At 37.9% G+C, this 15,895-nt stretch overlaps 1 protein-coding gene across 2 annotated transcripts; it reads right to left on the reverse strand.

Moving 5' to 3' along the window:
• Window positions 1-3,311: 3,311 nt before the first annotated feature.
• On the reverse strand, window positions 3,312-14,078 carry LOC111405729 (DEAD-box ATP-dependent RNA helicase 24-like). 2 transcript variants are annotated; one of them, XM_023034750.1, is made up of 5 exons: window positions 12,981-14,052; window positions 9,856-11,084; window positions 4,439-4,478; window positions 3,798-4,194; window positions 3,312-3,636 (listed from the first exon to the last, which is right to left on the reverse strand). In XM_023034750.1, the coding sequence occupies exons 1-5, from the start codon at window positions 13,573-13,575 to the stop codon at window positions 3,585-3,587; spliced, it is 2,313 nt and encodes a 770-aa protein (XP_022890518.1). In that variant the 5' UTR covers window positions 13,576-14,052; the 3' UTR covers window positions 3,312-3,584. The 2 variants fall into 2 exon arrangements, 1 of the variants encoding a protein (XP_022890518.1); XR_002704882.1 differs by lacking the exon at window positions 4,439-4,478 and having other exon boundaries at window positions 3,403-3,636; window positions 12,981-14,078.
• Between the last annotated feature and the right edge of the window lie 1,817 nt (window positions 14,079-15,895).

Below are 15,895 nucleotides of genomic sequence, written 5' to 3' on the forward strand. Positions count from 1 at the left end.
ACTAAAGATCAGAAATCACAACCAATTTAGAAGTTGGTTTATCACAAAATTCTCTAATAGTGGGATGGGATTGGAACTTACAAGGTAAAAAAATTTCATTAATACAACATGCTCCAAATCATTAAAGGGCTTCTTTTGGATTTGGGAGTGACCGGTGAGAGGGAGGGGGAGGGAGAGGGAGAGGGAGAGGGAATAGAGAGATTTTAGGGCTTCTTTTGAATTTGGAAGTGACCGAGCGATTAGCCATTTACGCATTTTTTTTTTTTTTTAAGTTCGGGTTGGGTTGGGCGGGTTGGGTTGGTTTTTATAGGTTAACCCACAACCCGACCCAACCCAACCCACCTACGTAGCCAAAAAACCGAACCCACTTAAAAACAACAAAAAAATCGACCCAACCCGGTCGGGTTGGGTTGGGTTGGGCGGTTTGGACGGGTTGGGTCGGTTTTTGCCCACCCCTAGTTGTTAGTCAAATGTGACCATGCATTATGCCACTTACAATATTTTTTACCCTTGATTTGTTTAGGGTTTGGCAACTTATGTTTATCGCTCAACTTTATCTATTTATCCTTATATAGTTTATCAAATATAAGGTCAGCTTTGGTTACATCGAACGAGAACGTTCTAGCCTTTTTGTTTTCATCTTTTATAGGCTCATCCTTATCCGACGATCTAGGTTTAGCCATTATAGGACAAGTATACACGTCTCCTTTGATTAATTTGGCCAAACACATTTCGGTTTGATCGGAATACTCGTCGTTAATGGAATGAACATCAAAATTTGGATCTCTATAATAAGTTCCCTTGCTAGAATTTTTCATTTGCTCTTCTTCTCTTATTATTCGTTCATACCTAATCACATTTGCGCTTAATTGAAAAAAATCAGGAAATTCCCTGTCTTGGAATTTCTTTTTCAAATCAAAATTTAGACAACTTTGAGCGATTTTGACAAACTCCTTTTCAAACAAAGGTACAAAACATTTACTTCTTGCTGTCTTGAACCTTTGAAGGAAACCTTCTGTCCATTCGTTTGGCATTTGACGTAGATTCGTCAAATCGGCCAAAGTAATTTCAAACTCAGTCTTATAAAACTGAGCACGGAACAATTGCTCCAATTGTTACCATGTTTGAACAGAGTTCGCTGGCAAATTGATGAACCAGGAGAAAGCTACTCCTATTAATGAAATAGGGAACAACCTCATTTTATAGTAGTCGGTTAATTCACCACTTTGCAGTATGAATCGCCCTATGTGTTCTAGAGTAGACATCTCTCCTAAACCAGTAAAAAATGAGAATTATGACACTTTATACCCTCTAGGTCATGGATATACTTGGTCTACCCAATCAAAATATGGCTTTGTGTAAATCGGCCTAATGACAGGACGTACCCCAAAAGTCATTTGATCCTGTACTATTTCCATAATTTGATTTCTCAACATGACGTTGGGGTCATATGGAACTCCTACAGGTTGGTTGATCGGTTGATTTGCCTGGGGCCTGATATTTGGTCCTTGGTTGGAAATAAAGTTGCCATGATTTGGGTCATTGTTACCATTAGCCTGAATATTTATTCCATCATTAACATGTGGGATGTTCTGTCCATTATTTAGGACATTGTCTCTTACATTTAGGTTACCCCCAAGTTATATATACCATTACCACTATTCTGATTTGGCATTACACCATCCCCCTGGTTTGAAGTAGACGGACCAAAAGGTGGTTCTATCCCTTGATTTGGACTTAGGACTGGGGAATTATGTCCTACAATTGTCCTAACTTGAAAGTGACTTGCAATAGGCACAACTTGCTGACAAATTTGGCCTACTAACTTATTTATTATTTCATTTAATGTATTCAGTTGTTTAGCCATGTTGTCATAATGTGCATTCTCATTCTGGGTAAATCTTTCCATATTATGAACATTTCATAGATTTACCTGTTCAACGACATCCTGTGTGAGTTCTCCAAGCAATGCACGCATGGTTCGAGGACTCAACTCTGTCATTGGTTCGTAACGACTATGACTACTCTGACTCTGTCCCTCTGTTTGTGGAGAGCTTTGCTGCTCTTCATATCGCCCGATCACATACTGGACTCCTCCCTGACTTGCTGCTTCCTTATCAGATTTGTGAGGCATATTGTTTCACTTTTTGTATCCTCAACACCAAACACCAAGGTCCCATTGGGCGTGCCAAATTGTTTCGCGCAGGTAGTCGCTAACAATTAAAAAGGGGATCAGACGATTGTGTAAGGAACAAACATTTTGAGACAAAGTCCCAAAAAGAGATGTTTTATTGGCGATGATTTACAATTGGAAATAAACAGAATGCCTCCAAGGGACGCAAGCACACGAGTACTAAAAGAAGTGTTTAAATTTAAATTAAGAAATTAAAAATTACATGTTCTCTATTTGAGAGTGTTTGATTCCGATCCTTTATTCTATGTCTTCTCTTCCTTTTTATATTCCCTTAATAACTTCCCCGTGACAAATCGCTTGGAAATTGCTTGATTGTTTTATAACTACCCACTTTCTTTATGGTGGCTAACGTGAAACTATCGTCTCTAACTGCTGCCATTACTCTTTGTCGTTCAACCGCCTTCAGCTGGGCTCCTTGAATCGTAGAATATGATAAGATTACTCAATAACTGCTATTCTGGACAACCATAATATTTTATATTTGCCAAGATCTTGGACGATTCGAAAGTTTGGGCGATAACGGGGTCATCACTCTGAACGACCATAAGGCACTCCATTCGCTCGGATTCTGGGCGTCTTGCAAGTTTGGACGATGATGTTACTGTGTTCGTGGGCTTCCACTGCATTTATCAATAATCATGTTTGGACCTTTATCCTGGACTCCCCAATTGGACTTCACTCTTTGGACTATTTGATTTGGACTGCAATTTTAGTGTACAGGGACAAAAACAGGATAACCTGAAAATTCTCAAGTGCACGGACACGACCAGTGACCATACAATCAGTAAATCCTTTGTTTTATAATTAAATATAGGATCGCATGCCTAACTAAATGCCATCCTCCCACCCATCCGTCATTTATGAATATTCATTACCGAGTCGGGATTTTGAAGTCTAATAATACTAAAATTTAATGAAGAAAAAAGTATTAATGCGGTTCATGCATTCCCATGAAATGGAGTGAATTTAATTTAATTTAATTATCCCAGTCTCTGTGAATCCCGTCCTCTTAACAGTAGACAAAGAACTAGGTAAAATGACAAATTAACATACTTTGAACATCGATGCATTTGTCACAAAATTGTGATAAATACACTGTTAGATTAAAGAGTACAGAGACACGATACAATAGCAATTCAACATTAAGCCTTTGTTCGTCAACCAATTTACTATGTTATTTTTTCTACAGTACTCATTTTCCACTACACATTCTTCATTAAAATAATATTACACATAAATCAAAAAAATTTCCTTCTTTTTTTTTTTTTAACCACATATTTCAACATTAATCAATATTCCATAATACAATTTTTCAAATTAAAGAGGCACAAACAGGCCCTAAAAGGTATAAGCTACCATCCATGAACGAGCAAATCTTTTCCTGTACAGATTACTGATCCCAACCAGAGGGCCTCCGCCTTTCTCTAGGCCTTTCTCTGGAGCTGCAAACAAAACAAGAATGGAAAAAATACAAGTTTTAACACCAAAATTAAAGATTGGAATCACACGAAACTCTTAATCTGTTTTTACTTGATACATGTTTTAAATATTCCACTCAAGTCAAAATCCTCAAAAATGAGAACTTTGAGTTCAGTAAAGTCACCTTTCTGAGTGTTTTTGGTTCGCGTTATCTCTGGAATTCTGAGTGGCAATGATTGACACAGAAGCAGTACCAGTTGAACTGGTTTTATCGGTAGTATGAACATCTCCACCTATAGTGCCTCCAGATACAAAGCCCGGCAAAGCCATTCTTTTATTGGCAAGCATGCCTGGATTATGGTTCACAACCTGATTTTGGGAATTTGATGATGCAGCAACAAAATTGCTTTTAAATTTTGCCATCATCCCTGTCCTCAGTGAATTAACTGCGGTGGCCGAACGACTTGGAACGGTATTTGATGCTGCATTGGATTCTGGACTATACCCAATACCCAATCCAAAATCCACGCCTCGCACACCTCGGTTACCACCTCCGCCCCTCCCTTTAGCTCTTTTCCCACCTGCAAATAATATTAACATCCAATGAGCAACATATGTTTTCAAAACACTCCAATAGAAAGAAAATAAGATTAATCATTAATGCAAGTTTATTTCCTTTTTAGGTGACTCCTCAGCGTAATGGAAGAACCTCCTAAAAAACTATTATAGAGGAGAATGTTGATCCAGATCATTCAGAGGCATTCTCAATTATTTCAATTATCAGGAACATTATGAGCATGTCACTTGCAAAACTAAGATCCTTACCTCCTTTCCGTGCATCACGTTTGGATCTGAACCTCCCATCCTAATGATTTACAGGGTAAAAATCATTCGATCATGAAACATAAAAAAACAAAAGCAAAAATGCTGCAGAAATATAAATTGTCATAGAGAATGTTTATGTGTGCAATTGTATCTGCTTCAAATCGTCGATCAACACAATATTAAATATCAGGCCAAAAGGCCCTTCCAAGATTAGAGTTCCACTATGAGACTGTCACCACCTTGATAATCTATTGTTTTCCATTTACATAGGAAGTGATGCAGGACGAATTAAAAAATAGAAAGAAGAAGCAAGAAAGAGGGGAGAACCGGAGAGAATGGGGAGAAACCGGAGAAGAAGTAGAAATTCATGGGTAAGAGAAGGAGGGAGAGGAAGGAGAAGCCATAGACAACAAACCACCAAAATATTCTTCAATTCATCAAAACTAATGAAATTACATCGCAATTAGGTTTAAATAGTAAAGACTGAAACCCTAAGTAGAATGAGCTTGGGCCAACACAAGCCCAATTACATAAATAAAATCTAAAATATAAATAAAGTCCAACTAAAAATAAATAAAAAGTAGATGTCCTCATCAACTCTCTCGGGGTGGGAGAAAAACTCGTCTCTGTCGAGTTGATAGATAGTATAGACTGCAATCAATCTGATACTCTAAATGCATCAAGTCAAGTCACGGGGACGATCTTTCTGACGAACCAAGTAACGAAATTCCATGATTGATAGTACTCGAAACTGTAGCTTATTCCCAAGAATATGATCTGACCAATGGAGGGCGATCTTTCCTTCTAACTAAGTACTGATACTGGACTCCAAATAACCAATACTCATGCACCTCATCTTCAAGATTTTCACATGATTGTATATAATGAGCATAAGAATAAGAAGCACGTCGATCTACCCAACAAACAAGAAAGTACCGAATCTTGCCATCATTGGTCAATAAAATACATTCATCTAAAATAACATCAATTTTATCTTTGTATACTACGATAGATGGTATTGAAGTAGAAATATCAACATAGTCAAGTTGGGGGTCCATAAAGTTAAATAGAAATAGATCATCAAAGGAAGTAACATGATATTTGTAAGTAATGAAGTCCTCAATATTTAAAGTAGAGTGGTAGCCAAAATGTGATGAAAGGGCAATGACATGTGCATTTGAACCAACATGCTTTAAAATTTTAAAAGGATCAACACTACAAGCTTGCAATATAACATAATCCCCAATATTAAATTCAAAATATCGTTTATGCAAATCAACTTGAAGTTTATTTAATGCATTACTTGCGTCATGTTGTTTATTGATCTTAATATGCAAGTCATGAAGATGACGTACAAATGCCTCAATTGACATAGACATACTAGTATGTGGAGACATTGGAATAAGGTCTAAAGGTTTCCTGGACTTATAACCATGAATAACTTCGATGGAACTCGTACCTACAAACCGATGCACAAAATTATTATATGCAATTTGAATTGTTGGGAGGATCAAATCCCAATTCTCAAGATTTTCCTTGAAAATGACATGATTACACAAATCATCCATACCTTTGGGTTGGCAAAGAGTATAACACACAACATTTAACTGAGGGGTATCGGGAACAAAGGGTACAACCCCTAGATTCATAGGAAAAATTCTGATACTACATAAGGAAGTGTCCTCAATATCATTCAAGTCATCACATTCTTCAAATTTAGGTTCATAAATTTGATCTTTTAACGACTCTTCTATTACATCCTTTCGTTTTTCTATAACTAAGGCTCGGTTAGGACATTTGGAAGAGATGTGGCCAAAGTCCTTACAGCTAATGCATAGCAGGTGAGAAGAAGTCATTGGAATTTCAAAAATTTTACCCCTATTTTCCAAGATTTGAGAAACATTAGATGGGGGAGGTCCTAGAAGAGACTTAACGAGAGGAAGTGGAGCCAATGAAACAAACGAATGGTTGTCAATACGCCTTCTATAAGGAGAATGGGTCCTTCGACTATCACAACCTTTACACTTATTTTTTCAAATAGGAGGAACACTAGACGTTGAGGTCCTAGAAGGGACTTAACAAGAGAAAATGGAGCCAATGAAACCGAAAGATGATTGTCATTACGCTTTCTACATGAAGAAGACGACCTTGGGTTATCACGACCTTTACACTTGTTTTTCCAAAGGGAAGGAACGCTAGACTGGGAAGGCTCTATGATAGACTTATGATGAGATGACGCTTATGAGATGGGTGAACGATGGAGATCACGCTTTTCATACGTAGTACTAATAAGTAACTCGTAGTCCCGAGCTGAAAAATAAGCTTGATCAAGAGTAGTAATGCTTCGAAAGAAAAGCTCACACCTAAGTTCATCTCGTAGACCTTGTATAAACCTACTTAAAGTCAGGGTCTCATCCTCAACGACATGACATTTCACTCGAAATTTTTCAAATTGAGCAATGTACTCAGTTACTAGCCGATTCTCTTGTGTAAGGGTGTTCCATTGGGTAAAAATTTCATGATCTAAGCAACCATCGAAAGTAGGAATATCTAAATCAATGTCTCTAAAGAAACGCTCCTTACGACGAAAAAGAGAATGAGTACCATGATGACTATGGCCTTGTTCTCGCTCACAAACATGATCCCTATTCCTACGATCGCGTCGAAAATATTCTTGATCACTTTGTCCACGATAATATTGTCTATTATGAGACGCTTCAGAATTAGTGTCAATTAAACGAAGGGTTCGCTTAAAATTGCTCAACTTAGCAGCTAGGGTCTTTCTCTCCTAATGAGTAGCAGTTATATCTGATTGGACAGTCGATAGGCTAGTGGCAAGTTGCGCTAATTGTCTAGTGAGTGCATCAAATTGGGATGGATTCATGCCATGGTCAATGTATTGGAAATAGAGGCGACAAAACGACCACTACGCAACTACATGCAATGTAATACCAGCTAAATGATGTGCTATGATGAGATCAGTGAACAATACGTGCAAGCAATGAAAAATAACTTGTACCAATTTATTTTTTTAATTTAATTTTAAATATTAGGATTAATTAAATCCAAAACAAGTTAATACTGCTGGTACATGTAAAATGGCAAAGCAAGGGTCAACACACTATCAAATTCTCCAATCAATTTAAGTGGGGAACAATGGAAGTCAATTCGGTCACTGGTGTCAATTCGATTAATGGTTTCGATCAAGTGGGGTTTAAGGCTAAAATTATCACGATAACAGTAGCACAAGATTTTAATTGATGCAATTTTAAAAATGAAGCAGTAGTATAAACCAATACTAAATAGAGATCAAGGACTCCCTGTTATTTAGTTTTGATTATTTGTATGCCGATTGATCTGAATTGCCGACTTATGAGCCCCAACTATGTTTCTGTTCTTCCCTTCGTGTCCAATGGTTTTAGCCCCCGTTGACTGTAACTTGTGCTGGTTCTGGTGTAGACGTAAAATTGTGTGTGGTAACTGTGGCTTTTAGATTGTTGAGATGAATGAGGAAATATATGAGTGTTGTAATTGTGGTGGAAGTGTATGTTCTTAGGTTGGTGGTGGTGGCCTATGGCGATGAAGCGGTAGTACTCTGGATGCCTGGGTACAATAGATAATGAAGTGGTGGCGTGATGGTGATTAGAGGCAGCAGCGACAAGAGAGTACCTGTGAGAGAGGAATCGGGTGAAACTATGGGGTAATTGATGTTAATGGATTGGTTATAATCGGGCTTGGTTGGATATTTGGGACTGGGCAAAATGGGAAGGGATTTGGATTCTGTTATAGAGATGGGCCAGTTGGGGTTAGCCCCCAGGTCGCACGACAGAAGAACACCCAACATAAAGATGCACACTCCTCCATGTGAAATATTCATCTTCATTGGAGCTTTTTGGTAGTAGTCGTGACCAACAGCCATCAGCTATCAGCTCAAAGCATATAGATCCGTAAATAGATTTGTATGTATAGCCACTTCAGTCGTGCTCGTCCTTTCTCGAAAGTATCTTTTTTTCTGGGAACATGTCAACCAGAAATTATTATGTTCCCGATTCTTCATCCACCGATGCAGGGGAGTGGACCTAGGTCGTAGAGAGTAAGCTAGGTTAGTTGGGCTAAATGGGCTTGAATGCTAGGGTTTGGGATTTGTGGAACAACACTACAATTTTTTTTTTATCTATGAGCAGCAGCAACAGGGAAAAGAAAAGACGAGATTTTTTTTATTTTTTATTTTTGGACGTGAACAGTACCCATGAACATTTTTTTTTTTTTTTATTTTTGGACGTGAACAGTACCCATGAACATTTTTTTTTTTTTTAGAAACTGACCAAAATACTAAACTGAAATTCTAGGTGAACAGTACCCGCGATGAACAGTAATTTATTTATTTATTATTATTTTTTTTTTTTTTAGAACAACTATAAAGAATCTGAAAAAATAATAACTTGACTGCTCATGCTAAAAGTTTATTTGTTTGTGCTGTTCCACTAGTTCTTGGGAAAGAAATAGAAAGAGATTTTTGGATTGGAGATGAGAGATTACCCTAGTTTAGTTTCTGATACCAAATTTGATGCAGGACGAATTAAAAAATAGAAAGAAGAAGCAAGAAAGAGGGGAGAACCGGAGAGAATGGAGGAGAAACCGGAGAAGAAGTAGAAATTCATGGATAAGAGGAGGAGGGAGAGGAAGGAGAAGCCATAGACAACAAACCACCAAAATATTCTTCAATTCATCAAAACTAATGAAATTATATCGCAATTAGGTTTAAATAATAAAGATTGAAACCCTAAGTAGAATGGGCTTGAGCCAACACAAGCCCAATTATATAAATAAAATCTAAAACATAAATAAAGTCCAACTAAAAATAAATAAAAAGTAGATGTCCTCATCAGAAAGTATTATCTGGAGAATCATCTTGGACAACTTTGGCATACAGCTAATTAATAATTCATCCTGCTATGGTTGAATGACAACGGACTGGGTAAAAGATATATATGCGAGTATTCGTAGTTACATCATTTCCCTGATGACTTGAGAGTTAGAATAATTGTTAATTCTAATAGATGACCATTTGGTAGACTTGGACGAATAATTGTTAATTCTAATAGATGACCACTTGGTAGACTCGGATGAATAATTGTTAGTTCTAATAGACGACCACTTGGTAGACTCGGATGCATGGCTGCCAAATGAAGAAAGCCAAAAGCAATTATTACATCCAAATTTTTTTACTTCTTCAGTCAAACAACATCAATATGTCTCCCTTTAGCTCCAGATTTTAGTCAACCCAAGTCATCCAAAGATTTAAAAGTATATGAGAGGATTTCTGGAGGTGCAATGCATTCTATCCAATTTCAAAACAGCAGAAAAATTGAAATACATAGCATGCCCGTGTATGCTTTACAAAAACTTGAAAATACCTTCATGGCAAGATCCATCAGCTCCATAGTTGCGTTTTGACCAGCAGCAATCAAACTGTTGACTAATTCACCTGCAAACCGTGCCTCCTTCTCTGTTATGAGAGTGTATGCAGTTCCGTCTTTGTCACCAGCACGACCTGTCCTTCCAATTCGATGGACATGCATGTCCATATCTTTTGCTATATCAAAATTGACCACAGATTTAATTGACTTGATGTCAAGACCACGAGCAGCAACATCAGTTGCAATGAGAACATGGTATGTTCCAGATTTAAATTTTTGCAATATCTCCATTCGAGAAGCCTGATCTTTGTCACCATGCAGAGCAGCAACTCTTAAACCCCTCTGTGAAAGCTGTGATTCTACTTCGTCCACTGTGTTCTTTTTTGAAGCAAAAACCAGAACATCACCTTCATCTATCAACACAGGAAGCTTTTCAAGGAGCCATGGCAATTTTTCAGCATCTGATGGAATTACTTGAACAACTTGTGTTATATCCTCATTGGCCATACCAACTTCTCCCACGGTAATCCTTACAGGATCAGTCAGTATCTCCCTTGCAAGTTTTTCAACTTTGCGCGGCATAGTAGCTGAGAAGAGTAAGGTTTGTCGATCTGGCCTTATTTGACCAACAACAGACCTAACTTGAGGCTCAAAACCAAGATCAAACATTCGATCAGCCTCATCAAGTACTAAGTACGTAGCTCTCAACATCGTCAATGCCTTCATTTTTATCATGTCTATCAACCTCCCTGGGGTAGCGACAACTATCTCACATCCTGCCTTCAGCTCCTTGAACTGATCAAGTTTAGACATTCCACCATAAACTGCAGAGACACGAATCCCACTTGCCTTTGCAAATTTCTTAGCTTCTAAATATATCTGATGAGCTAGTTCCCTAGTAGGTGCACATATTACTCCAATTGGGCCTTCTTCTTTCCCAAGCTCAGGTTGATCCATAATATGGACAATCATAGGAAGCACGAAGGACGCAGTCTTTCCTGAACCAGTTTTGGCTATTCCAATGACATCTCTTCCTGAAAGCACAATGGGCAGAGCTTGGCACTGTATTGGCGTGGGCCTTTCATATGCTTGTTTAGCTATGGCTTTCATTAGCTCCACAGAGAAACCACAGTCTTCAAAAGTCTTAACAGGTCTTGGAAAATCAAAACCCGACACATGAATGGCCAAGCTCTTCTTGTACTCAGTAACATCCGGCTCACTCATACCTAGATAATGAAAGGGAATCAGTTAGCAGCAAGCCAATGCAAATAGAAGCGAGGAGAAGTCCCAAAAAGATGACAAAAATGGACAGGCCACTACAAAAAAGGACCAGAACTCTTGTTTGACTGCACTATAGAGGGAATCAGCGTGTGAGACATTAAATCAAGACACTACAACCAGGCATGCTACATTTTCATTCGCCCCAACTACAATTTGATTGTTTTGGAACAATTAAAAAATTATAAAACTGAAACAATTCAGTTTGAATAGCAAAGGGCGATTAATCAAGTCCGACAACATGTTTTCCAACAAGCCTTACAAGGAGCTTTAGGAACTCTGAATGGTTATTTGTTCAGAGAGAAAGAGAGAGAGAGAGAGAGCTAGAATATATTTACTTATCTTTACTTTAATAATTCCGCAGGAAGAAATCAATCAATACTAAAACTAAAGGATTCCTCTGAGTTAATTAAATTAATGCACACTGAACTTTACCCTAGATTACTACTTACTCATTAAACGAAAAAAGATTACCAACTGCTCATTCATTTATTCAAATGTTTACCTATCCATCACTCCTTTCAAATCCATATCCACGATTGATGGAAAACTCCATGTGTAAAGACTAGAAGCTGATGTGGCACATTTACACCGTTAATTTGTCCACTTGGATTAAAAATAAAACCAAAAACCTCCCAAATTAAAAACAAAAAATCGCCCCAAGTCAAAAACCCCAATTGTGTGAAAGATAAACCCTAACCCGTACTGAAATCATCCTCTCATTTTCTTTAATGAGGCTTTGCTACATATTGTTCTTGTTCTCTTATTGTTAACAGATAGAAGATTGAAAACTAGAGAGCTCATGAGAGGTGCATGAGACTGCAGGAACAAGGGAAGCTGGAACAAGCAAGGAAAGATTTAGGTGGGGTCTTTGAATCTACTCTTTGTTTCTTACTGGAGATTGCACTATTAAAGAATATTAAGAAAGGAAGAGAGTGAGGCACTGTACCTATGGATCTAATGTTCTGGAGATATCGATTTTGAAGCTTCTTGTGAATGATTTGGGTATGGCATAGGGTTTATCTTCACACAATTGGGAGTTTCGATTTGGGCAATTTTTTGTTATTAAATTGGTGGGCGGGGGGTTATTTTATTTTTAATCCATGTGGACAAATTAACAATGTATGTGCCACATCAGTTTTCCGTTTGTACACGTGGAGTTTTCCATCAATTGTAGATAACGAATTTGAAAGGAGTGATGAATGCGTAAACATTTAAATAAATGAGTCGGTGAGCAAGTAGTAACTTAAGAGTAAAGTTCAATGGGCACTGATTTAATTAGCTTGGATCCCCCCTTAAAAAAAAAAAAGGCTTTTTTTTATTTTTTATTTTCTATTGACACCAGCAAGATCCATTGAATATTTAGCCGAACATTTTCTTTCCTTCTACTAGAATTTGCTACAGGAATTTTTTTTCCCTTCAACTAGAAAATGCTGCACATGCCCTGTTAAAAATGGTATAATTCTTAAAGATTTTAAAGCAGATTTAGATGGAACATCATAGATATACCAGAGAACTAATCACACAGTTTCCCCACGTTAAAGTCTCTAAGGGAAATCACTAATCTTAACCCATTATGTTGATTCTATGAGTGAGCTTATTGTTGTGTTTGCTTGTATTTATAACCTCATATCATCAACAGTTCAACGCCATCTTTGTTATATAAGAAACAGGTTACAGAACAGCAACTGCAGGTAGGTGAAACATATTCTTTACTGTATTATCCTGTAATCTCCTGGCCCTTGTTCGCCAAATGGGTGTTAACTCTATGAGTACGCAAGTACAGCAAAAAACACCAACTAGAAGAAATGCAGGAAAAAAATACTAGGTCACAGTTTAGTCACCAGAAATGGAAGGCTTTTCCTCGTAGAAGTCCTTGTTAAAGGGCTCGTAATCAATCAAGCTGTGATCGAGAGCCAGGATAGGCTCAATCTTCTTCTTATCCAAAACAATCGGATTATCATCAGAATCGTACTCGAGCATTCCAGCATCCACCGCCTTAGCTGCGGCGTACACCTCCTCATCAGAATTATACCCCGCGTGAAGAACCTCAGCAGCCAATTGTAAACCTACATCCTTCTTAGCTCTCAAAAAACTCTCCATCGGATCCTCCTCATCTTCGTCGTCTTTATACTTATCCAACTTCTCCTTTGCCTTCGGTAGCGGCGCCGCGTTCATCTCCTCGTGTATACCCTCCATAAACGCATCCAGAGGATCAATCTCATCACCACCACCGGCACCATTAATGGAGTCGTTTTCACGGTCGTCGGCGTACTCAATGTTGTCAAGGTCAGTATCTTCGTAATTGTCGTAGCTGCCACCAGAGGAGCGAGACGACGGAGGAACGTAAAGCCGTTGAGGAGCTGAGGATCGCTCGAAGTTGTACGAAGCTTGGCGATTCATGCCGAACCCTTCGAAACCGAATTTTCGTTTCGACATTTCCTTTGGTTGTATTGAATTGAAAATCTAAGAATTGGGGATTCAAAATGGCATCTTCATAAACCTTACAAATAATTTGGTGGTATATCTTCCAAGGTGCAGTACTTAGGGCTTATGGCCATGAACAAATTTAATGGGCCGATTTTTTTGGGAATTTCATTTTTCAGTGCCCTAACCGTGGCAAGTCTCCTACCAAAGTAGCAGGGCAATTTCGTCCAAACAAATATGATGCAGGGAAATTACCTGGAAAATGCTACAGCCGCCCCCGACCGAACTCCACCCGTAGGGCGGGAGTCCCATGGAAGGGGGCTGTCAGTCCTCCAAATTACCTTAACCCCTACCTTCTAATTTTCAATTTCAAAATTCAAGTACAAATCGTTTTCTTTCAGGAATCATGTTATAATTATTTTTTAATTTAAAATCAAATTATGCAACTACCCACCCTCTCATTTAAACATTTGCAAATGGGTTACTCCACCATGCCATCGTAAATAATTTCCATTATACAGGCTTTTTCTCTTTGTAATTGCAAGCAAATGAATTGCAACTGCTACTGTGAGAGAAAAGTGAGTCATGGAAGAACTACTGATCACATATCCCAACCACCACCCACGGCCTTAATCGATGGTGAACTTGCTCCCCAATTGGCCCATTATCCTACCGACTTCACGCCACCACATCTTCCTACCCAAAAATGGTCAAATTGGTAGTCACTTAGCCTCCGTTTGGCCCTCATCTTTTGGAAATGAAAATGGGTGAATTAGTTTTTTTTTAAAAAATGAGTAGTTGAAAAAGAAAAAAGCAACGACTAGAGTGGGAGAGCTAGAGTCGAAAAAAGATTCCTCACTTCTTTCTCTAAAAAAAATCTTCTTACGTGCAATGTTATTTTATGAAAGATTGTGCAGTTGAAAATAAGAAAGAATAAAATAAAATACAATGTAATTTAATTTAATGAGGGTCAAATGGGGGCTTAGATGAAAACTCTATTTGCCGCCCCAACCAGAAGGCCCCACCATCATATCGACCTCCCACCGGCCAACTTGCCTACTCAAGGCGTTTATCTCCATGGAATAACATTATCAAGCATGATGTTAGGTTGTGGTGGCATTGTGCGATTTGGGTGGTTCAACTGTGTGTGGTGTTGTTAATGTAGGTGGTGGTGGCAGTGCGGCGGAGCAGGTGGTGTTAACGCTATGTGGTTTGGGAGGTCTGATCTACCTTCTGAGTAGTACAAAGTGAATAAAAATTGTGAAAGGATGATTTTATGTCCAACTAGTATTGTATATTCTCTCTCTATAATTATTCTTTAATAATGAAAGGATGATTTTCTTGGTGATTATTAGAGTGGGTGGTGGTCCATTGTGGTGCATGTGGTGATGGTGGTGATGCTTGTAGGTAGTGGCGATGGTGGTGATGCTTGTAGGTAGTGGCGATGGTGGTACATTGGAGGAGGTGGTGGTGGGAGTTCGTTGTTCAATCTATCATTGGCTTGTTATTCCGGGATGCGGTGGTGATGGGTTGTTGTGCTGATACACACCGTGCAGATTTAATTGTGTTGATCGGTTTGCGACCAAGTATGTATTAATTGTGACCATTTGTGACTAAATATGTGTTCGTTGTGACCAGTTGTGACTATATCTATTGTAGTGTTGGTCTCCGGTGTATATAAATTTATTTGTGGTGATCCTCTATAATCAAGTTTGTGTTAATTGTGATCAGTTGTGTCCAATTCTATGTTAATCGTAATCAGTTGTGATTTCGTCACAAACCGTCATAGTTGAGATTAGTCTGGTAACAACAACAAAGACGAACTTGATCACAATTAGTAACAGATAACACTAGTTTAGTTATTTAATTACATACAGTCACAAATAATACAGACTTGATATCAGGCGATCACATTAAATATAAATTTGGTCATAGTTAGCCCTTTGTTTGAGCCCCATTTTAGAGAAAACTGTTTTTTTTTTTTTTAATAGTGTATTGATGTGAAATATGTGGTTAAAAAAATAAGAAATTGTTATTTTCCTTATTTTTTAGATCATTCCAAACAAGTGATTTTCTTGTCTTATTTGAAACAATCATCTTTTTTTCTAACCCATTAATGATTTTCCTTCAAAATCTTAATTTATTAAGTGAATCCTAAATCCGATTGTTGAATTCTAATATATATTGTTGCTAACGATTGAAGAGTTGACGTTAATTTTCAATTTTTGAAAATTTTTTACAGGTGGGGTGTGATATTATTAGTTTGTTGGGGTAGGTGGAAGATGCTACTAATTGGGTGGGATAATTAATTCCAATTATTTATATATAATTA

The sequence above is a fragment of the Olea europaea genome, chromosome 12, assembly GCF_002742605.1.
Source record: "Olea europaea var. sylvestris chromosome 12, O_europaea_v1, whole genome shotgun sequence".
NCBI lineage: Eukaryota > Viridiplantae > Streptophyta > Magnoliopsida > Lamiales > Oleaceae > Olea > Olea europaea.

Bases quoted from the DNA above. Each gene is read 5' to 3' on its own strand.
- LOC111405729 (XM_023034750.1), bottom strand. From the start codon at position 13,575: ATGTCGAAACGAAAATTCGGTTTCGAAGGGTTCGGCATGAATCGCCAA. The intron at 4,195-4,438 runs GTAAGGATCTTA...TATTATTTGCAG, and splicing joins ACGTGATGCACGGAAAGGAG to GTGGGAAAAGAGCTAAAGGG. The intron at 3,637-3,797 runs GTGACTTTACTG...TTTTGTTTGCAG, and splicing joins AACCAAAAACACTCAGAAAG to CTCCAGAGAAAGGCCTAGAG.